The sequence below is a fragment of the Lichenostomus cassidix genome, chromosome 1, assembly GCF_008360975.1.
Source record: "Lichenostomus cassidix isolate B80296 chromosome 1, HeHo_3.0, whole genome shotgun sequence".
In the NCBI taxonomy this organism is placed as follows: Eukaryota; Metazoa; Chordata; class Aves; order Passeriformes; family Meliphagidae; genus Lichenostomus; species Lichenostomus cassidix.
Window position 1 is genome coordinate 34,177,654 of NC_139479.1, and position 17,372 is coordinate 34,195,025.

At 48.3% G+C, this 17,372-nt stretch overlaps 1 protein-coding gene across 3 annotated transcripts in view; it reads right to left on the bottom strand.

Annotated features, from left to right (window-relative positions):
- The window catches only part of DHRSX (dehydrogenase/reductase X-linked), a 211,704-nt gene that overhangs the window by 55,588 nt on the left and 138,744 nt on the right, over positions 1-17,372 (bottom strand). For all 3 annotated transcript variants that reach the window (XM_085056390.1, XM_085056384.1, XM_085056375.1), the window contains exon 4: positions 3,841-3,942. In XM_085056390.1, the coding sequence (XP_084912516.1) occupies positions 3,841-3,942 (102 nt within the window). The remainder of the gene's footprint in view (positions 1-3,840; positions 3,943-17,372) is intronic.

Sequence of the window (17,372 nt, forward strand, 5' to 3'; positions counted from 1 at the left end):
AACTAAAAATTAGCACCCAATTGCTAATTAGCAGACTAGAAGACACATCCTTCTGACCTTCTGTCAGATTAAGCTTTCTGCACTGCTTGTGCTGCATGTCTCTTTCTGTAGCTCACAGTTCCACCATTCAGCTTACTTCTTGTTTTCAACAGAAAATTAATTTGTTTTCTATGTCATAGCATTTTTCTTTTTGGCACTAGCATGTTATATTTTAAAAAGTTTATATAATACTCTATTTGCATGTTTAATATGTTTTGTTTATTTTAAAAACCAAGAGCTGAGCATGCACATTACTGATGCAGAAAGCATAGTAATGGAAAAACAGGCCCTTATTTGTGAGCTGAAATAATGTGTGCATTCAACCAAACTTTTCCTTTTAAATTAAAAATAAGAAAGTTAAATGTTTATGCAAAAATAAGCTATAAAGAAATAGGAGGTGACTAATGCACTAATCTCCATTAGGGCTGGGTTCCAGTTGGGTACCTAAACCTTCACTAGATTATTGTGGGACCTGGATGTTTAGCTCTAGGAGAATACTTTGAAACTCAGGATTTTAGTATTAATTTAATTTCCAGCTAAATCCCTGAGTTAGGCAAGGGATGAGGTGCAAGGGATGGAGAGACATTTTTGAAAAACCAAAAGTCACCAGTGACCTGAAAAACTGCTGAATTTCATAACAACCTTAGGTCAGACATGCAGTATTGATTATTTATCTAGTACAGTAATTCACACCAAATGCCCTGTCTTTAATATTATTTCAATGTTAATTTCACAGTTTGCATTATTGTAAAATGTTGGAACTTTCATCAATTAATCTTCAAATATTTGACTTTTTGTCAGGTTTGCACAAGCCCACAACAAATATCACACACCTTCACATACGAACAGGATACATACTTATGGAGATAATATGTAGAAAGTTCACTAATACACATGATTATATCAATCAAGTTAAAAGATTTAGATTTAAAGCAATTAAATAATATTAAGATATAGTGCAAAAATTTCAGTGTAACGCTCACATTTTTACACTAAATGTAACAAAAGAGTACAGCCCTGATAATAAAATGCTTGGTCATATAAAGACAGAAAGGAAAATTTTTACTATAGCTTGCCAATAGTCTGATTCAGAAGTCATAGGACCCACAGAAAGTCTGATTTTCAAAACCTAGTAGATACACTCCATTACCCAAACAGATTTTGGGTCGGACTCTTAAGAGAATATGATTGCTTACAAATGCACTGTGTAGCTGTCTGGCTCACAAGCTCTTATCCGTATGCTAAAAAATAAAAATAACTTTTCATATCAAGCATTTTAGAGCTTTGAGATCTGTAAAAAATAAAAAAGTATCAGGTGACACAAAGAAACCTACTATTCTAAAGGCATACACTGAGACATAAGAAAATCATTGCCATTATGAGATGTCCTGCAAGACATAAAAAAGTCATGAAAAATGCCTTTCACCTGACGATGGAGTTTTCTGACCAAATGCAATCTCACTGAAAACATCCCCAACAGCTCATTCCCATCCAGCATTTCAATATTGCAAGACAGACATCCAAGCTTGTATCCAGGAAATCCTATGGGAAAGGCAGTGGAACTGGTGACTGTGATGAGGCTTTTGAGTGAGCAGTGCTTCCAGCTCTGCAGTCCATGATGGACTTAATCATCCTCCTTAGTGCATTGTGTTACAGTAAAAAAAAAAAAAAAAAAAAAAAAAAGTAGGAAGGAGGAAGGAGGAACGGAAAGGGAAAAGGAAAAGCCAACCGATAGCCCATATATCAGCACTTGACTTGACTGTGCTCAACACTGGTGGTTTTTGCATCAGGCCATTTCTCCTCCATTAACTATGTTCATTTTCCTCTTATGTAGCAAGAAAACATTTGGGCTTTCACTATGAAACCCGTAACAAAATTAAATGACACAGATTATTTACAAAAGCAAATAAAAAGGACCATTAAAAACAAAAGCTGCAGGAAAGAGCATTAAAAGTAGAGTCATTGACAAGAAATGGCCAGAGACTAACCTAATTCTATGGAATTCTTTACCTATGCTTTGGACATGAGTCTGTTAAAGATAAGGCAAAAAGCAGATTTGGAGCATTCATTTCCTTTTAGGAAATCCTTCTAAAAGGATCTTCTCAAACAACAGGTTTCTCTTGCCAACTGTATTTAGTGAAAAAGCGTAAGTGAAATCAAATGTCTTTCTTGCCAGTCACAGATTTATAGACTGAATCAGGCAAATTTTAGTCTCAAGCTCCTTTCTTAAAAGAAGTTTTGGGTTTACATTCCTTGGTCTCATAACATATTAGGAACATTAGGAGATCTATTTTCATACAACTTTGTTTCTTGGATTAGAAGACATATTCAATTGTTATCCATCTCAATTCAGCAGCAGCTAGGGCAGAACAAAATTCTATATTCCTCAGGGCTTCCCAGTTGCTTCAGCCTCATCATTTTACCCCCAATTGGCCTCCAAGCCCCTGCTGACAATGCTGGCTTTGCTCGTGCTGAAAACTAGTGGAGGGCAGGGGATGCCTGGTCGCTTCATAGAATTAAAAACAATTTTTTTCCACAAAACACTGTTTTTCCAATAGTGTTGTTCCCATCTGTGTAACAGTTTTTACTCTGTATTTTTAAAAGTAAATCTGGAAAGACTTTGTAACTAGGCTTAAATATCCACGACCTCTAATTATTGCACAATTAAAATAATAATGGTAGGCTTTTTTGACTAATAAAAGAAAAATGAACACTTAATTGAACATTTCAAAATATTTCATATCAATCAGAAAATAAAAAACACTTTAATTTTTATTGCAGCATTTACTTGTGTTACTGAGAGCTCTTTAAGGCATCAATTAATATAACAAATCCATTTATTTACAGCATGTTTGTTCTCGCTAGGATTGAAGTATGCACAGGAAAATAGAAAATGTTCTCTGGGATGTCTTAATAAAAACATATGCAAATAGTTGGGAAAACAAGAACAGCAGCATGTAGCAGCAGAAAACTTCTCAAAGAAGCCAAAATTATTGCTGTTGGGTGTTTCCCCTAGTTAAACAGATGGGTGAAAATTCCCCTTTAGGACAATGCATGCAGAGCATGCACTGTTTCTGGAGGAAAATTATTGTACAGGCTGGTTTCCAAAAATACCGTGGCTATAATACAAAATTAGATAGGAAGTATGTGAATAACAAAAGCTAATAATTTTAGCTTATATGAATAATGAGATTCATTTGATAATTGTATGAATGCAAGATAAATATTGTCCTTTTAATTTGTGCTCTGACCACTGAGGATGCAGTTTTATGAACCACTTTCCAGTAGCACCTTGATATATGCAGAGACTTCCCTGAGGCTGATGGATAATTTACTAGATTATACGTCAGGTGGATTAAACCCCCAGCCCAGGTCATCAGTCAAGCACAGTAAACAAGTGTTTATATAGAGGAAAATATAAGGGGAGAGAAAGTAAATAAAGGTGAAAAGACAGGTTTTCTACCGGCATAAAATACAGCATCTCTTTCCTTTCTTGGTTTTGTTAGGGATGCTCAGATTCTTGTATAGTTGCATTATTTTTAGTGCTGGAGAGCTAAAAAGACACAGCAAATGAACCAGACTTGCAATAACATCACAAGCAGGTGTGGCATTGAAGAGTTCAGACTGCTCACCCGACAATCTCTCAAAAAAATACAATTTTACTCTAGAAAGACATCCCAGTTAAAGCGGCCCCATGGTAATGTGCTGTATGGTTCAGATAATCTATGTGAAGTGATAGACGAGAGCTCCATTTGTCACATCTTCCCCTGCAGACATGTGAAGAAAAAAAACAGAACTCACCATTATTCACCAGGACATGGAGTGGACAATTCTTTGCTCTAAACTGCTGCACAAATTGCCGTATAGACTTCATGGAAGCCAAATCACAGTATAAAAACTCCACTGGGAGAGAAGAGGAGATGAAAACAAACAGAGTTAAGTCAGTTACAATGATATAAAAACACACAGACATCAACAAGGACTCCCATGATAATGCCACCGGTTTTAAAACTAAACCAGGCTTTTCAAAATAATGGGTGAAGCTGGTCTCAGAAGGTTCTGTCTTTCTCTCCCCTCCTTCATTTCTATTTTTAAACTATTGATTCTTCACAGAGTGCATATGGGGACTGTTGCTGCCAGGAGGTGAAGAAGGGCATTAAATGGAGCAAATATGCACCAGCCCGACTGTTCTTACTACTGCTACCATTTCGGAAGAGGGCTACAGCTCTGCAGCTCTGAGATGATCAGGACATGGCAGCTGGAAATCAAATGAGGAGAGGAGAAGGTACATTGGACACTGCAAGACTCCCCCATGTTTCTGATGCAAATATGCTGCCCTTGGAATTTTTAACCAGATTACCTGCTGATTATCTGTGGTTGGAATAGTTTTTAAAACAAAGCTATACTGCCAGTAGAAGAGATGAGCAGCAGCCCACCCACACAGCAACTCCACTGATCACTGACAGCAAACACAGCAACATCTGTAATGCTGTGGCTCCTGTGGGTACCCAGGGACACTTGGTGTCCAGGTGACCTGGGAGCAACAACCAGCCACGAAAATGCCATTTAAATGTGGGTAAGGGTCATGCTGAACCCTGGCTGCAGCAATGGCAGTGTGATTTGAGAGGAACATATGTCACACAGATATTGTGGGCAGCATCCTGCCTGCACTGCTGGTGTCAGTCAAGGGGCAGGGGGGCAGGGGCAGGGGGTTGGCAATCTGACTGCACCAAGGGGATGGCTCAAGGAATAGGGTGACAGTGTCTCAAAACACATCTGATACCAGGATGTCTTTATTTCCAAGAAAGCAAGTATCAAACAAGCATTCTTTTGTCCAAAGTATTAGTCAGCCATTGACCTTCACTAATTAGTTAATATAAAAAATATTACTTAAATCCCCCAGTAACTTTAAACAATAAGTTCTGAAAATTCTCCTCCTACTGCAGTTGTTCAGCTTTCAACCCCTGGCTCTCACAGCACTGCCTCATTGGTTGCCTTGCCTTGCATGAAGCCATGACCAGAGTTATGAAGCAAAAACAAGCAGTGCCCCTGCCAACAGCAGTAGCTATCCCCACATAAACAACCCAAATTCTTTAGAAGCTCTGCAAAGGGGAAAAAGAAAGCAAATTATGACCTTGTCCAACTGTTTTAGCCTTTAAAAAAGTATATTTTGCGTGCCAGGCTTTTGGTTTGTTCCAGCATTAGCTATGTTTCAAGGAAGAAAACATAAGCCTCCCCACAGATATTAGCCTCTCTTCTGGTTTCCTACTTGTCACTGTGGGAACACAACTCAGCTAACAGTTGTCAACACCACCCCACCAAGACACTAAGTGGAGGTGGGCTCTGAGGTGGATTTGCTTTAATGTCTTCCATAAAGTGAAATTTGCAAAGAGTAAAAGGTGTTTCAAATTGAGAAAGGCAAAGGCTGTACAAAGCATCTCCCCTTTCTCACTGTGTCCTGGCAGGGTGTGCCCTTGCTGTCCTGCTTGGTTTCAAGAGCTCCCAGATTTCCTAAGCTACCTCTGCACAGATACTCAGCCTCCAGGATGGTTTTGGCCACCACATCAAAGAACTGGGGTTTCAGAAGCTCACTGTGCTTTTCCCCCTCCCTGCTGCCCTCCCTCCTTCTGGACCCAGGGCTGCTGCCCTGTGATGCCCAGGAAGGAGCAGCCACCACCCCCTTCCTTGCATTTGGGTTCCCCCACCTCTTCTTGTGAAAGAATCAGCCTTTGGAAGAAGAGGAAGTTAAAGATATAAAGTTCTTCAAAAATGCTAAAGAATGCCTTTCTGATAGGAGGATTAAAGTATTGGATAAATAGGCTCTGGTGCAGCCTGTATTAAGAGATCTTTCCTCTTCCTTTCTTCCCTGGTCTGCCAGGGATGTTCACCAAACTGTTTCATCCTGTCCCCACCAAGGCTCCGAGCTATAATGCCTCTTTATAGCATGTCAGTACAATAAGAGATTAGGAAGGCCTGCAGGCACAACAGCAAGATAAATAAAAAATAGAAATTCACAACTGTTATTTAATTCCTTTCCAGGAGAACAGTTTCTTTAGTTCCCTTAGTATGAGGCTTTAATAATCCCTCTATATTTTGAACCTAGACAGTATTAGTCCTCTGAAATTGTCTTAGTGAATGTATATAAATTATTCAGTGGCCTTTTCCATTAAAAAACAAACAAGAATGCTTAGATTCCAGTTACAAGATAGTGCAAATACATTCTTTCAAAGTGGCTCTAAAGTCATACCATTTTAACAATACTGGCCCGTGAATAGAAATTTCTTGAGCTCTCTGCAGACCTTTAGGTCAGCAATTTTGTTTAATTTCACTGAAGCCTGTGGGGGTGTGGCGGCCCGATGCTGCAGATCCCGAGTCCCCGAGGCCGGCGGTCGGCGTAATCCACGGGGACGCTGCCGAGGATGCCATCGCCTGGGACTCGGAGGAGGCCGGGCCGTAAACCGCTCTCTCCCTCCCCTGGAAAGTTTTTCCTAAGCTTATTGGTTTAAGGTTTGCTTCCCCGCCCCTATCACCGCCCCCGCTGCTTGCCCTCACTAGAATGTTCTGTTGCCGGGCTTCCTTCCCCCATGAGTTGCTTGTAATCCCCTCCCTACTTATATTTCATTTGCTCCCCCGCTTGTCCCTCATGTTGTCCCGGAGCCCTGTTGGCTCCACCCCTGCTGTTCCTCCCCGGGAAACCCCGTATTTCCCCCTAAAAACCCCTTCCCTTTGTTCTCTCGGCGTGGTGTGGCCGCAACCCCAGCCCCGCCGGGTTCTGCGCCCGGCAGCTGCGTGGACCGCCCCACCCGAGAGCCCCCAGTGTGCCTCCCCCGCGCCGCTTCTCCTGAATAAACTGCACACTGCGGACTCTCAACTCGTAGCACTCTCTTTATCACGGGAAGCGACCAGCGACTCCACGGCGTTCCTGCCCGGGAGGCACCCGCCTCCGCCGCGTGGTCCCTGCCGCTCCAAAGGAGCGACCCTGGGAACACCGAGGCTGACCGCAGCCGCCTCTGGACAGAGCTGAACAGCCGGGAGGGCTGAGAGCTTGGGCCAGGTGAGGCCCCCGAGGTCTCCCGAAGCCCCGGAGCTCGTTGGGGCCAGGCGGCCGGACCCCCCCGGACCCCTTTACAACTTCAAGTGGCGCCGTCAACGTGACCCTCCGAACCTGCCTTCGCTCCTTGGAAGGGAAGAGTGGAGATCTGTTGTTCCGCCACCCGGCGAGTTGCAGCACCCTCCCTGGACTACATCGAGAGGTGCTCCTCGCCGGCACCGCCAGCCCCGTGAGCCCCGTGAACCGACCGCGCCGCTTTGTGTTCGGGTGAGTTGGTAGGGAAAGGGGTTCCCTAGCTGGCCCTCTTTTCATTTAATTTTTCGTTCGGATCGGTCGGGTGAGAGTTTGGTTCGGCTAACCTCTATCTCGGGTGGAAAAGATGGGAGTTAACCTAACCAAAAAGCAACGAGAATTTTATGTTTCCGTTAAAACCTCCCTCCGAGTAGCGAAATTTTCTTTTCCCTCCCCGCTCCTAAAACGCTTTGTTAAATTTATTTTTGCCGAATTTCCCGATGTTTCTCCCCAAGATGCTAATTCCATCGATTTTTGGCGTGGGGTCCGCTCGCGCATGAACCAGCTTTTGTCCCGTGGGGACAAGCGAGTGGACCAGTTTTTCGGGATTTTAACACAGATTTTCCACGCTTTCCGTCCCTCCCTTCGGAGCGCGGGAGTCCCTGCTAACCCTTCCCCGTCTGCCCGTTCCTCAACTAACCCCAGCCCCTGTCTTTCTCGAGGCGACCGCGGCGGCTCAGAACGTCCGCGGACACGGAGTTCTCATCTAGTCTCCGGCGCCCCCGTGGTCACTTCGTCCCCTGCCTGGGAGGGAGAACGCGCGACCCTCTCGGGCACCCCCGGTTCTGTCTCTCCTAACCCCTCTTCCCGAGTTGATTCGTCCCTGGTAGTCCCCCGCAATCCCCGCCGTGGTTCCTTTTGTCTCCCCGGAGAGCCACAAAGGAGCGGCGGCTGGCACCGGGATGGCGCCTGCCGCGTGGCTTTCCCATCCCCCCTCCCTTCTCCCTATAATCCTTCCGTTCCCGCTGCTGCTTCGGCTTTCCCGCCGAGCCCCTTCCCTGATCCCTCCCCCTGGGCGGCCTATCCATCACCGTGCGGGCACACCCCCTCCCTCGGACCCTCCGCCCCTGCGCCCAACCCCTTGATCCCTACCCCGCCTACCTCCCCTTTCCCACCGAAACCCCACCTCTTCCTCGACTCCTCCCCGGGACCTTCGTCAGTCGCCCCTCCCTATGATCCGCCCCTTCCTAACCCCTCCCCGGAGGCGGGTCTTCCCGGTTCCCACGGCTACCCTTCCGGCATCCGCCGGAAGGACGCCATCTTGGATCCCCTTTCCCACGATGACCGGAAGGAGGCCATCTTTGTTGGTCCTCCAACGGTCCCTGACCGGAAGGAGGCCATCTTTGTTGGTCCTCCAATGGTCCCTGACCGGAAGGAGGCCATCTTGGATGGGTCCTCCGGCTTGGCTGGGAAAGGTTGTCACCTAGATCCGGAACCGGGGAGCCTCCAGGCCCCCTTCGCCGCACCAGTCCGCGTTTCGGGGCAACGCGATCACCCACGGTGGGAGCCCTTTGATAGGGCCGCGCTCAAAGACCTGGCCAAAATGCAAAAGGAGTTTGGCCGGGACTCGAACTATTTCAGAGCAGTCCTTCACGCCACTCTCACCGGCGTCCCTCTAGTTCCCTCCGACATCAAATTAGTGATGTCTTGTCTACTGTCCCCCATTGAATACCAAGAGTGGGAGGACGAGTGGAAAAGGCAGATCAGGGGGCTAGAGCGACTGCTTCCTGGGCACGGCACTCCAAACGGCCCCACCTTCGAGTTGTTGTTGGGTGAGGGGGATTACTCTAAACCCCAGACGCAAGCCCGAGAGATACCCATAGACGTTCTAGTGTCTCTCGCTGGTGCAGCGGAGAGGGTACTGCTTGGTATCCCTCCGGTGGATGCTCCTACCATCCCCTACTTGGAGATATTCCAAGGGCCTGACGAGGCCTTCCCCAGTTTTGTTGACAAACTCAAACAGGCCATCGATCGTCAGGTCCCCGACCACACCATCAGGGAGCAGCTGCTTGTGGACGGGGCAATCACCAGATCCAACACCATCTGCAAAGAAATCATATTGTCCCTGCCACATGACCCACGGCCGACCATCGCCCAGATGGACAGTGCCTGTCGGCGCCTGGCTGCGGTCAAGGCGCTGAATGCTAACACCTCTCAGGCACTGGCCATCCGAAACACCTATGCCACCTGTAACCGGTGTGGCAAAAGAGGACACTTCGCCGCAGACTGCCCCACGCCGGTCGAGGAAATTTCCAAGTTCTCCTGCTCTCCTGCTCCTGCCCCTGCCCGCGCCCAGCGTCCTTCCCCCATGTCCCTAACTGACCCTTCCTCGTTTCTACCTCCCTTCCCTGCTGGCCAGGGAAACTGAGAGCGCAGCGTGAGATGCCGGCCTCACGCTGCCAACAGCCACCGGCCGGCCTCGACCCCACGGATTTCCAGCAGGCGTGGGTCGATGATGACTGCACGATACCCGGATGTGACTCCTTTCTTGTTAAGCTAAAGTGTGACTTTCCTGACGCTCTTGTCCTTGCCATTTCAGATGCGGACGCCGGACCCAAAGGGATTGCCATCATCCCTTCCTTGATAAGAGTGGATGCAGAGGGGTTCTTTCCACTCCAGGTTGAAGTTGCCGACCCCCCTCTTATCCTCTCTAGGAATCAGGTCGTGGCCAGGATCAAGGTCATCCCGTTCCACGCTATCCTCACGGAACGGCCGCTGGTTGCCTGGTCCGAGGCGGTTGGTAAGGACAGGCCAATGCTTACTTGTGGCCTTTCCCAGAAGGGAAGCAACATCTCCCTTACTGGCATGATTGACACTGGTGCGGATGTCACGGTCATCTCCTCGGCGAGTTGGCCGTCGGCATGGGCCAAGGAGCCTGTGGCTCAGTCGTTGAAAGGTGTGGGAGGATATACTCCTGCAGAGCGGAGTTCCATCCCCGTTCTAATTGAAGGCCCCGAGGGTCGCATTGCCACCGTGCGGCCATTCATCATTAACTCGGGATTCAACCTGTGGGGGAGAGACACTATGTCCCAATGGGGTGCCCGAGTCGAATTGGCTCCGGCTCGGGATTTTTTGATTGGGGTCACTGGTGAGCGCCCGACCCAGCCATTGAATTGGCTCACTAATAAACCTGTCTGGGTCGACCAGTGGCCTTGGCCTATACACAAATTAAGAGCGCTCGAAGAGCTCGTTGAGGAGCAACTGGAGAAGGGGCACATCGTGCCCTCGACCAGTCCATGGAACTCGCCCGTCTTCGTTATCAAGAAGGCGGGAGGGACCTAATGGAGGCTCCTCCATGACCTCAGAAAAATAAACGAAGTCATTGAGGACATGGGGCCTCTCCAGCCCGGGTTGCCATCACCTTCAATGCTCCCGCGGGACTGGAAGATTGCAGTGGTGGACATAAAGGACTGCTTCTTCCAGATCCCCCTGCACCCAGACGATGCGCCCAGGTTCGCCTTTTCAGTTCCCTCCACCAACAGGGAACGCCCAATGCGCCGCTATCATTGGCAAGTGCTCCCGCAAGGGATGAAAAACTCCCCCACCATTTGCCAGTGGTATGTGGACAGCATTCTCGCACCAGTGCGAGAGGTCACGGGTGAGTCAATCATTGTCCATTATATGGATGATGTATTGGTATGTTCGCCAACCGAAGCCATCTTGCGGACAGCACTCTCTAGAGTCGTGGGGGCCCTAGAGAGCGAAGGGTTTGAGATCCAACCCTCCAAGGTCCAGGTGACGGCGCCGTGGAGATACCTGGGAGCAAAAATTGAGGAGCAAACAATAACACCCGTGCCGATCAAAATTATTGACAATCCATCTAACCTGCAGGAAATGCACCAGCTCTGTGGTGCCATCAACTGGATTCGGCCCCTGATCGGCATCTCCTCGGAAGACCTGGTCCCGCTGTTTTCCCTCCTGTGTGGAGATCGCGACCCGACCTCCCCAAGGACATTGACCCCGGAAGCGCGGGAATCCATCAGAAAGGTACAGAACGCCCTGAAAACATGTCGCGTTCACCGATGCGACCCCAAATTGCCCTTTAATTTGGCCATCCTAGGTAAAATGCCCCACCTGCACGGGCTCATCTTTCAATGGGACCTGAAAGACATGGAGAACCGACTGCTCATTATTGAGTGGGTCTTCCTGCCTATCTCGTCCCCCAAAGTTTTAGTTTCGCCACTGGACAAAACGGCGCAGCTTGTTAGACGAGCGAGGTCCCGCCTGTCCACCCTAGCAGGACATGAGTTCGCATACATCCACGTTCCATTCGACACAAAATCATTCGAATTTGCCTTGCTAAAGAGTGAGGAGATGCAGCTAGCACTTGAATCGTTTCCCGGCCAGGTTGTTACCTGGTTTCCAAAACATAAGATATTCGCAATATCTGAACTACAAATTGTTCTTGACCGGGTCCAAAGTCGGAAACCCCTCAGTGCTCCGACACTTTTCACTGACGGCTCGGGCACATCAGGAAAATCGGTGATTGCCTGGTGGAACCCCTCGACAGAGCGGTGGGATTGCGATGTCGAGATCGGTTCTGGGTCCGCCCAGGTGGCCGAGCTCGCAGCCGCCGTCAGAGCATTTGAGCGCTTTCCGGGACCCTTCAATCTGGTTACTGATTCGGCCTATGTAGCGGGGATTGTTTCAAGGGCTGAGGACAGTTGGCTGTCCGGCTCCTCCAACCCAAAAATTAATTGCTTGGTCAAGAGGCTCAAGACAGCCATTTCCCACCGTGACCAACCCTTCTACGTGATGCATGTGCACTCACACACTGACCTTCCGGGTCCAATCACGGAAGGGAATAGGGTGGCAGACGCGCTCGCTGCGCCCGTGCATGTTGCCAACGTGCCTGACCGATTCCAACAGGCATCGCTGAGCCATGCACTCTTTCACCAAAATGTCCCGGCCTTGAGGCGAATGTTTGAGTTAACAGTGGACCAAGCCAAGGCCATTGTGGCGGCCTGTCCCCATTGTCAACCCCTCCAGATTACATCCATGGGGTCTGGAATCAACCCCAGAGGGCTTAATAGTGGGGAGCTTTGGCAGTCAGATGTCACGCACGTGCCTGAATTTGGCCGACTAAAATATGTACACGTGAGCGTAGACACCTTTTCAGGCGCGATCTTTGCCACCGCACATTCGGGGGAAAAGGCGAAGGATGCGATTTCGCACTTCCTGCAGGCCTTCGCTGTCCTGGGCATTCCTAAAGAGGTTAAGACGGACAACGGTCCGTGTTACACCTCTGGACCAGTGAGGAAATTTTTCCTCCAGTGGGGCATTTCCCACACCACCGGGATTCCCCACTCAGCCACGGGTCAAGCCCTGGTAGAAAGGGCTCATCGGTCCCTCAAGAGGGTACTTCAGCAGCAAAAGGGGGGACCAGAAACAGAGACCCCGGCAAATCGGCTCGCCAGGGCTCTTTTTACTCTAAATTTTCTCAATTGCTCCGATAAGGAGCCAGACCCCCCGGTGGTTCGCCACTTTGCCAACCACACGCGAGCCAAGCTGAAGGAGCGCCCCCTTGTCCTGATCAAGGAACCGGACTCCCTAAAGATCGTGGGTCCCTTCCCACTTATCATCTGGGGGCGTGGCTCTTGCTGCGTCTCCACCTCTGAAGGGCCACGATGGGTCCCAGCTAAATTTGTCAAGCCTTTCCTAAAAGCTGGGCCACTCTCCCCGAGACCGGAGCCAAAGGACGTGACATCGGCCCACTGGCGCCGCAAGAAGAAGGCGGAGACTCCACCTTCCTCACCTCGCCGCCTCCGACCCCACACTCGCAAGCAGAGCGTCTGAGTCACCAAGAGTCCATCCCACGGTTCCCTGAGCCAGCCTCCCACTTTCCTTCCCCCTCTTCCCTATGGCCTTTCCGTCCTCCCTCCTCCTCCTACCCCAACACGTGTTTCTTATGTTAATGCTGTTTTGTTTATCTCCACATTCAGTGGCCAAGATGCGCACCGTCACCCTCGCGCACCTTTTCCTCCTCCTCTTGACCATCGTCCCAGTCCAACCGTGGGTTGTGAGGCAGCCTAGCTCCAACGTCTGGGTGACTTCAGCCCGTGCCATGAACAAGGAGCAAATGTGTATCCGTTGATTTTTTTGCTCCTTGCGCATGGACATGGCTGTCAACAGTTTGAGGGGCTCTGCTGCTTCAACCTATCCTCCAGGAGCCGTAGCATCCACCAGAGGCTGCAGGATATGGACGCCTTGATAAGAAACATCACCTTCGAGAGCAGTCTCTGGTTTGAAAGCACCGTGGATGGCGTCCGTCATGCTGTGAACTCCACGCTTTCCACCGTCGGAGGATGGGCCCACAAAGCACTGAAAGGACTGGGACTGCCCGAATGGGGAGCCACGCTTTTAAAAGACTGCATTATTGTTTTATTTGCTATTGCTTTAATTGCTGCTTCATTTGCATTGATTAAGAAATATTTAGTTAAGCACGTTCGCTCCTTATTTAGTAAAGAAGGGGGAGGTGTGGGGGTGCGGTGGCCCGATGCTGCAGATCCCGAGTCCCCGAGGCTGGCGGTCGGCGTAATCCACGGGGACGCTGCCGAGGATGCCATCGCCTGGGACTCGGAGGAGGCCGGGCCGTAAACCGCTCTCTCCCTCCCCTGGAAAGTTTTTCCTAAGTTTATTGGTTTAAAGTCCGCTTCCCCGCCCCTATCACCGCCCCTGCTGCTTGCCCTCACTAGAATGTTCTGTTGCCGGGCTTTCCCCATGAGTTGCTTGTAATCCCCTCCCTACTTATATTTCATTTGCTCCCCCGCTTGTCCCTCATGTTGTCCCGGAGCCCCGTTGGCTCCGCCCCTGCTGTTCCTCCCCGGGAAACCCCGTATTTCCCCCTAAAAAACCCTTCCCTTTGTTCTCTCGGCGTGGTGTGGCCGCGACCCCAGCCCCGCCGGGTTCTGCGCCCGGCAGCTGCGTGGACCGCCCCACCCGAGAGCCCCCAGTGTGCCTCCCCCGCGCCGCTTCTCCTGAATAAACTGCACACTGCGGACTCTCAACTCGTAGCGCTCTCTTTATCACGGGAAGCGACCAGCGACTCCACGGCGTTCCTGCCCGGGAGGCACCCGCCTCCGCCGCGTGGTCCCTGCCGCTCCAAAGGAGCGACCCTGGGAACACCGAGGCTGACCGCAGCCGCCTCTGGACAGAGCTGAACAGCCGGGAGGGCTGAGAGCTTGGGCCAGGTGAGGCCCCCGAGGTCTCCCGAAGCCCCGGAGCTCGTTGGGGCCAGGCGGCCGGACCCCGCCGGACCCCTTTACAACTTCAGAAGCCCTGCACCTGGAGATGGTAAGGAAATGTGAAAGTTATTAACTCCTGTCAATGAAGAGAGTTGCTCAGGCCATTCCTCCTGTGGCCTGGCTGCTGTATAAAACCACATGAACTGCACTGTAATTGCTCAGATACCCAAAACCTGGTCATAATAACTTTTTAATAATTAGTACAACAATGAATAGAGTGAAGACCCAGGTGAAGCTTTATGCTGACTCTGCTGTTACTCCTCCAGGCAGCTCATCAAGGAAAGAGATTAGGGAAAGCATGATCAGCTTCTTAGGAGGCAGTCACACTGCCAGTGGAGGAGTCACTTTCCATATAAAAATATCCATCTTGGTACAGGAGGCATTAGACCTTCATTAGCTGTGGTATTTTGTGGCATGGTGCAGACTCCAACCACTTCTTCATCACCTGTATGGACACTGGCAACATTATTGACTTTATTGTCACTATATATACAAGAAAAGCAGGCCTATGAGGATATTCACTAAGTTAATTTTAATCTCTTCCCTTATCTGACCTTGCATTGCCAACGAGAGTTCTGGTCAGATAACCTGTGTGCCAAGAGAGTGCTTTTTAGCCTGACCAATGCAGTCTCATCCTCCCTCAGAATTAACTTTTTCCTGCAGCTGTCTGATCTCTCCTCCCTTAATCTTGCAGTTCTGCACAACAAATGCTGTCCTTCATTTTGACTGTACAGTGCCCAGACTAATAGCACACTAGGCCAAGGCTATCATTACTAAACTTATTTACTTGCTTCCTTGGGAAGCATGTCATCATATTCAGTATTTGTACTGCACTTGCCATCAAAAGATTGGAACATGCTTTGGAAAAGGCAAAAAACCAACAAATCAACACCCAAACTTTTCTCTCTGCTCACAGGGCAGAAACACTAATGGCCAGAGTCCTTGTTGGTGCTTATTTGTGCGTGGTGGCTCTTGCCAGGGAGGTGGATTCACCGGCACAGCACCATGCTGACCGAGGTGTCATTTCCCTAGAGAAACTGTGCCAAAATGTGGCTCCAAGTTGTGTGCTGGCTCAGAGGCAGGGGGGCCTTGAACAGAAACTGAATTTCTTCTTCATTCCACAGTGATTTTTTTTTATCAGTGTACTGAAGAATTACAAAGTTAGAACAGTGAATTAGAATTACAAAGCCGACAGTGATATGTTTCTAAAATATTTTAAAGCATGCAGAAATATACCGAGCATGACAATTTTTTAGATGTTGTAATTAATAAAGGCCAGTGTTTAATAATGTGAGCAAACGACCAAACTTGATTGTGAACTAGAAATGTAACTTGAATTACTTCATGGAAACAAGAATAGCAATGTTTTTCCATATAGGACAGGTGTGAGCAAAAAAAAGTGCATTAACAGCAAGAAAATTGAAATGTGCCAAAATTCTTATCTTTCACCATAATAGTGGCCTTTCTGCTTTACAGTTTATTAATCTAATAAGTCTACAAAACTACCTATTTCTTCTCATTTTCTGTATACTATGAAGTACAAAAATGGGAAGCAGTATCTACATACAGAAGAAGGTGCACACAGAGTATGTGCAGGTAATGCTACTGAAATACTCAAATTTCTAACTCTATCCCATTTTATCTCTCCTTCTCCTGTATTACTTGTTTTCAGGTACTTCCATAGTGACAGACATGCCCATATTTCTTTCTTCTGCTGAATGTGTCCCATGTTCTTATCTCAATAATCTTTCCAATGAAAGCAAGTACATCCATAATTGTCAGACACTGGCTAAAATGTTCACTTTTTAAAATATTTTTCTGTTATTTTATTGTCATTTGAAGACTCGGTTGTCAGAGAGTTATTAGCTAATGAAATACAGAAGGAGCACAATTTCCCAAAAGACAGCCAGAGTTACTTACGTTATTAACCACTTATGAACAGATATGTATCTGATGGTGCTACAATTGCTGCTTTCCCTGATTGCTTTCTTTCAAACATCTGCCTGGTGCAGCACCGTTTCAGCTGCAGAAAAGACAGTCTGATGCTTTTCTGGCTGCACCTCATGAGGTCCATGCAGACCTCGCAAAGCCACACTGGCTGACCACATGAGACACCATTGAAACACGTACTGTGCAGTGCCTGTTCCTGCATTTTGCATCCTCCACTTGCTTAGTCAACTGAAATTAGAGGGTCTGGATGATTGGCAGCTGGCAGCTCCTGGAGAGCTTTCTGACAGCCTGAGCCTCACAAAAGCCAAGAGCAGACCCAGTGTTAGGAGAGCATGACACAGCCCCTGAGTGCTCACACTCCCCTGAGCTTCCCATTCAGGGCCAACTTCCCCATTTCTGTCCACGTGCTCCTTCACACCATTAGCACACATTTCTTCACACCCAGAGTTCCCCTCCTTTGCTTTCCACACCAGCACAGTTGGAAATGTGACTGCACATTTCCTCTGTGTCTGTACCACAGGGCATGAAAAGCATGAAATGGGAATTTCAGTCTGCTATGGAAGGAAAATTCATAAGCACAAAGAATGGACAGATATTGCAGTGAAAATCAGGGACAGTAACTTCTGAGATTTTTTACTGTTCATCTAAACACAGGAAAATGCAGTGTTTTGGTTCCCTCAAAGACTACATCACTTAGGCTTGGTTTACATCAGATTCAGATGAGATAAGGCCACCTACCAACTACCACTTTTTATGCATTCAGATCTAACTTGTCATGTTGAAATTATTATGGACAGCTACAGCTCTACGTCAACAGAAATCATGAGTCAACTTGCTTTTATTACTTATGTCACAGCAGTTTTCCATCATGCTTTCAGTGTCTTTGTGTTGAAAATACAGGCAGGGGATTCGTTCTAAGGAAAGCTGCAAGTCTGCCCAAAATTGCAGGGACCTGAGGACTACAGAAAGGATTACTTTGCCTGTTTTTCCTTGCCACCCATCTATGCAGTGCCTGA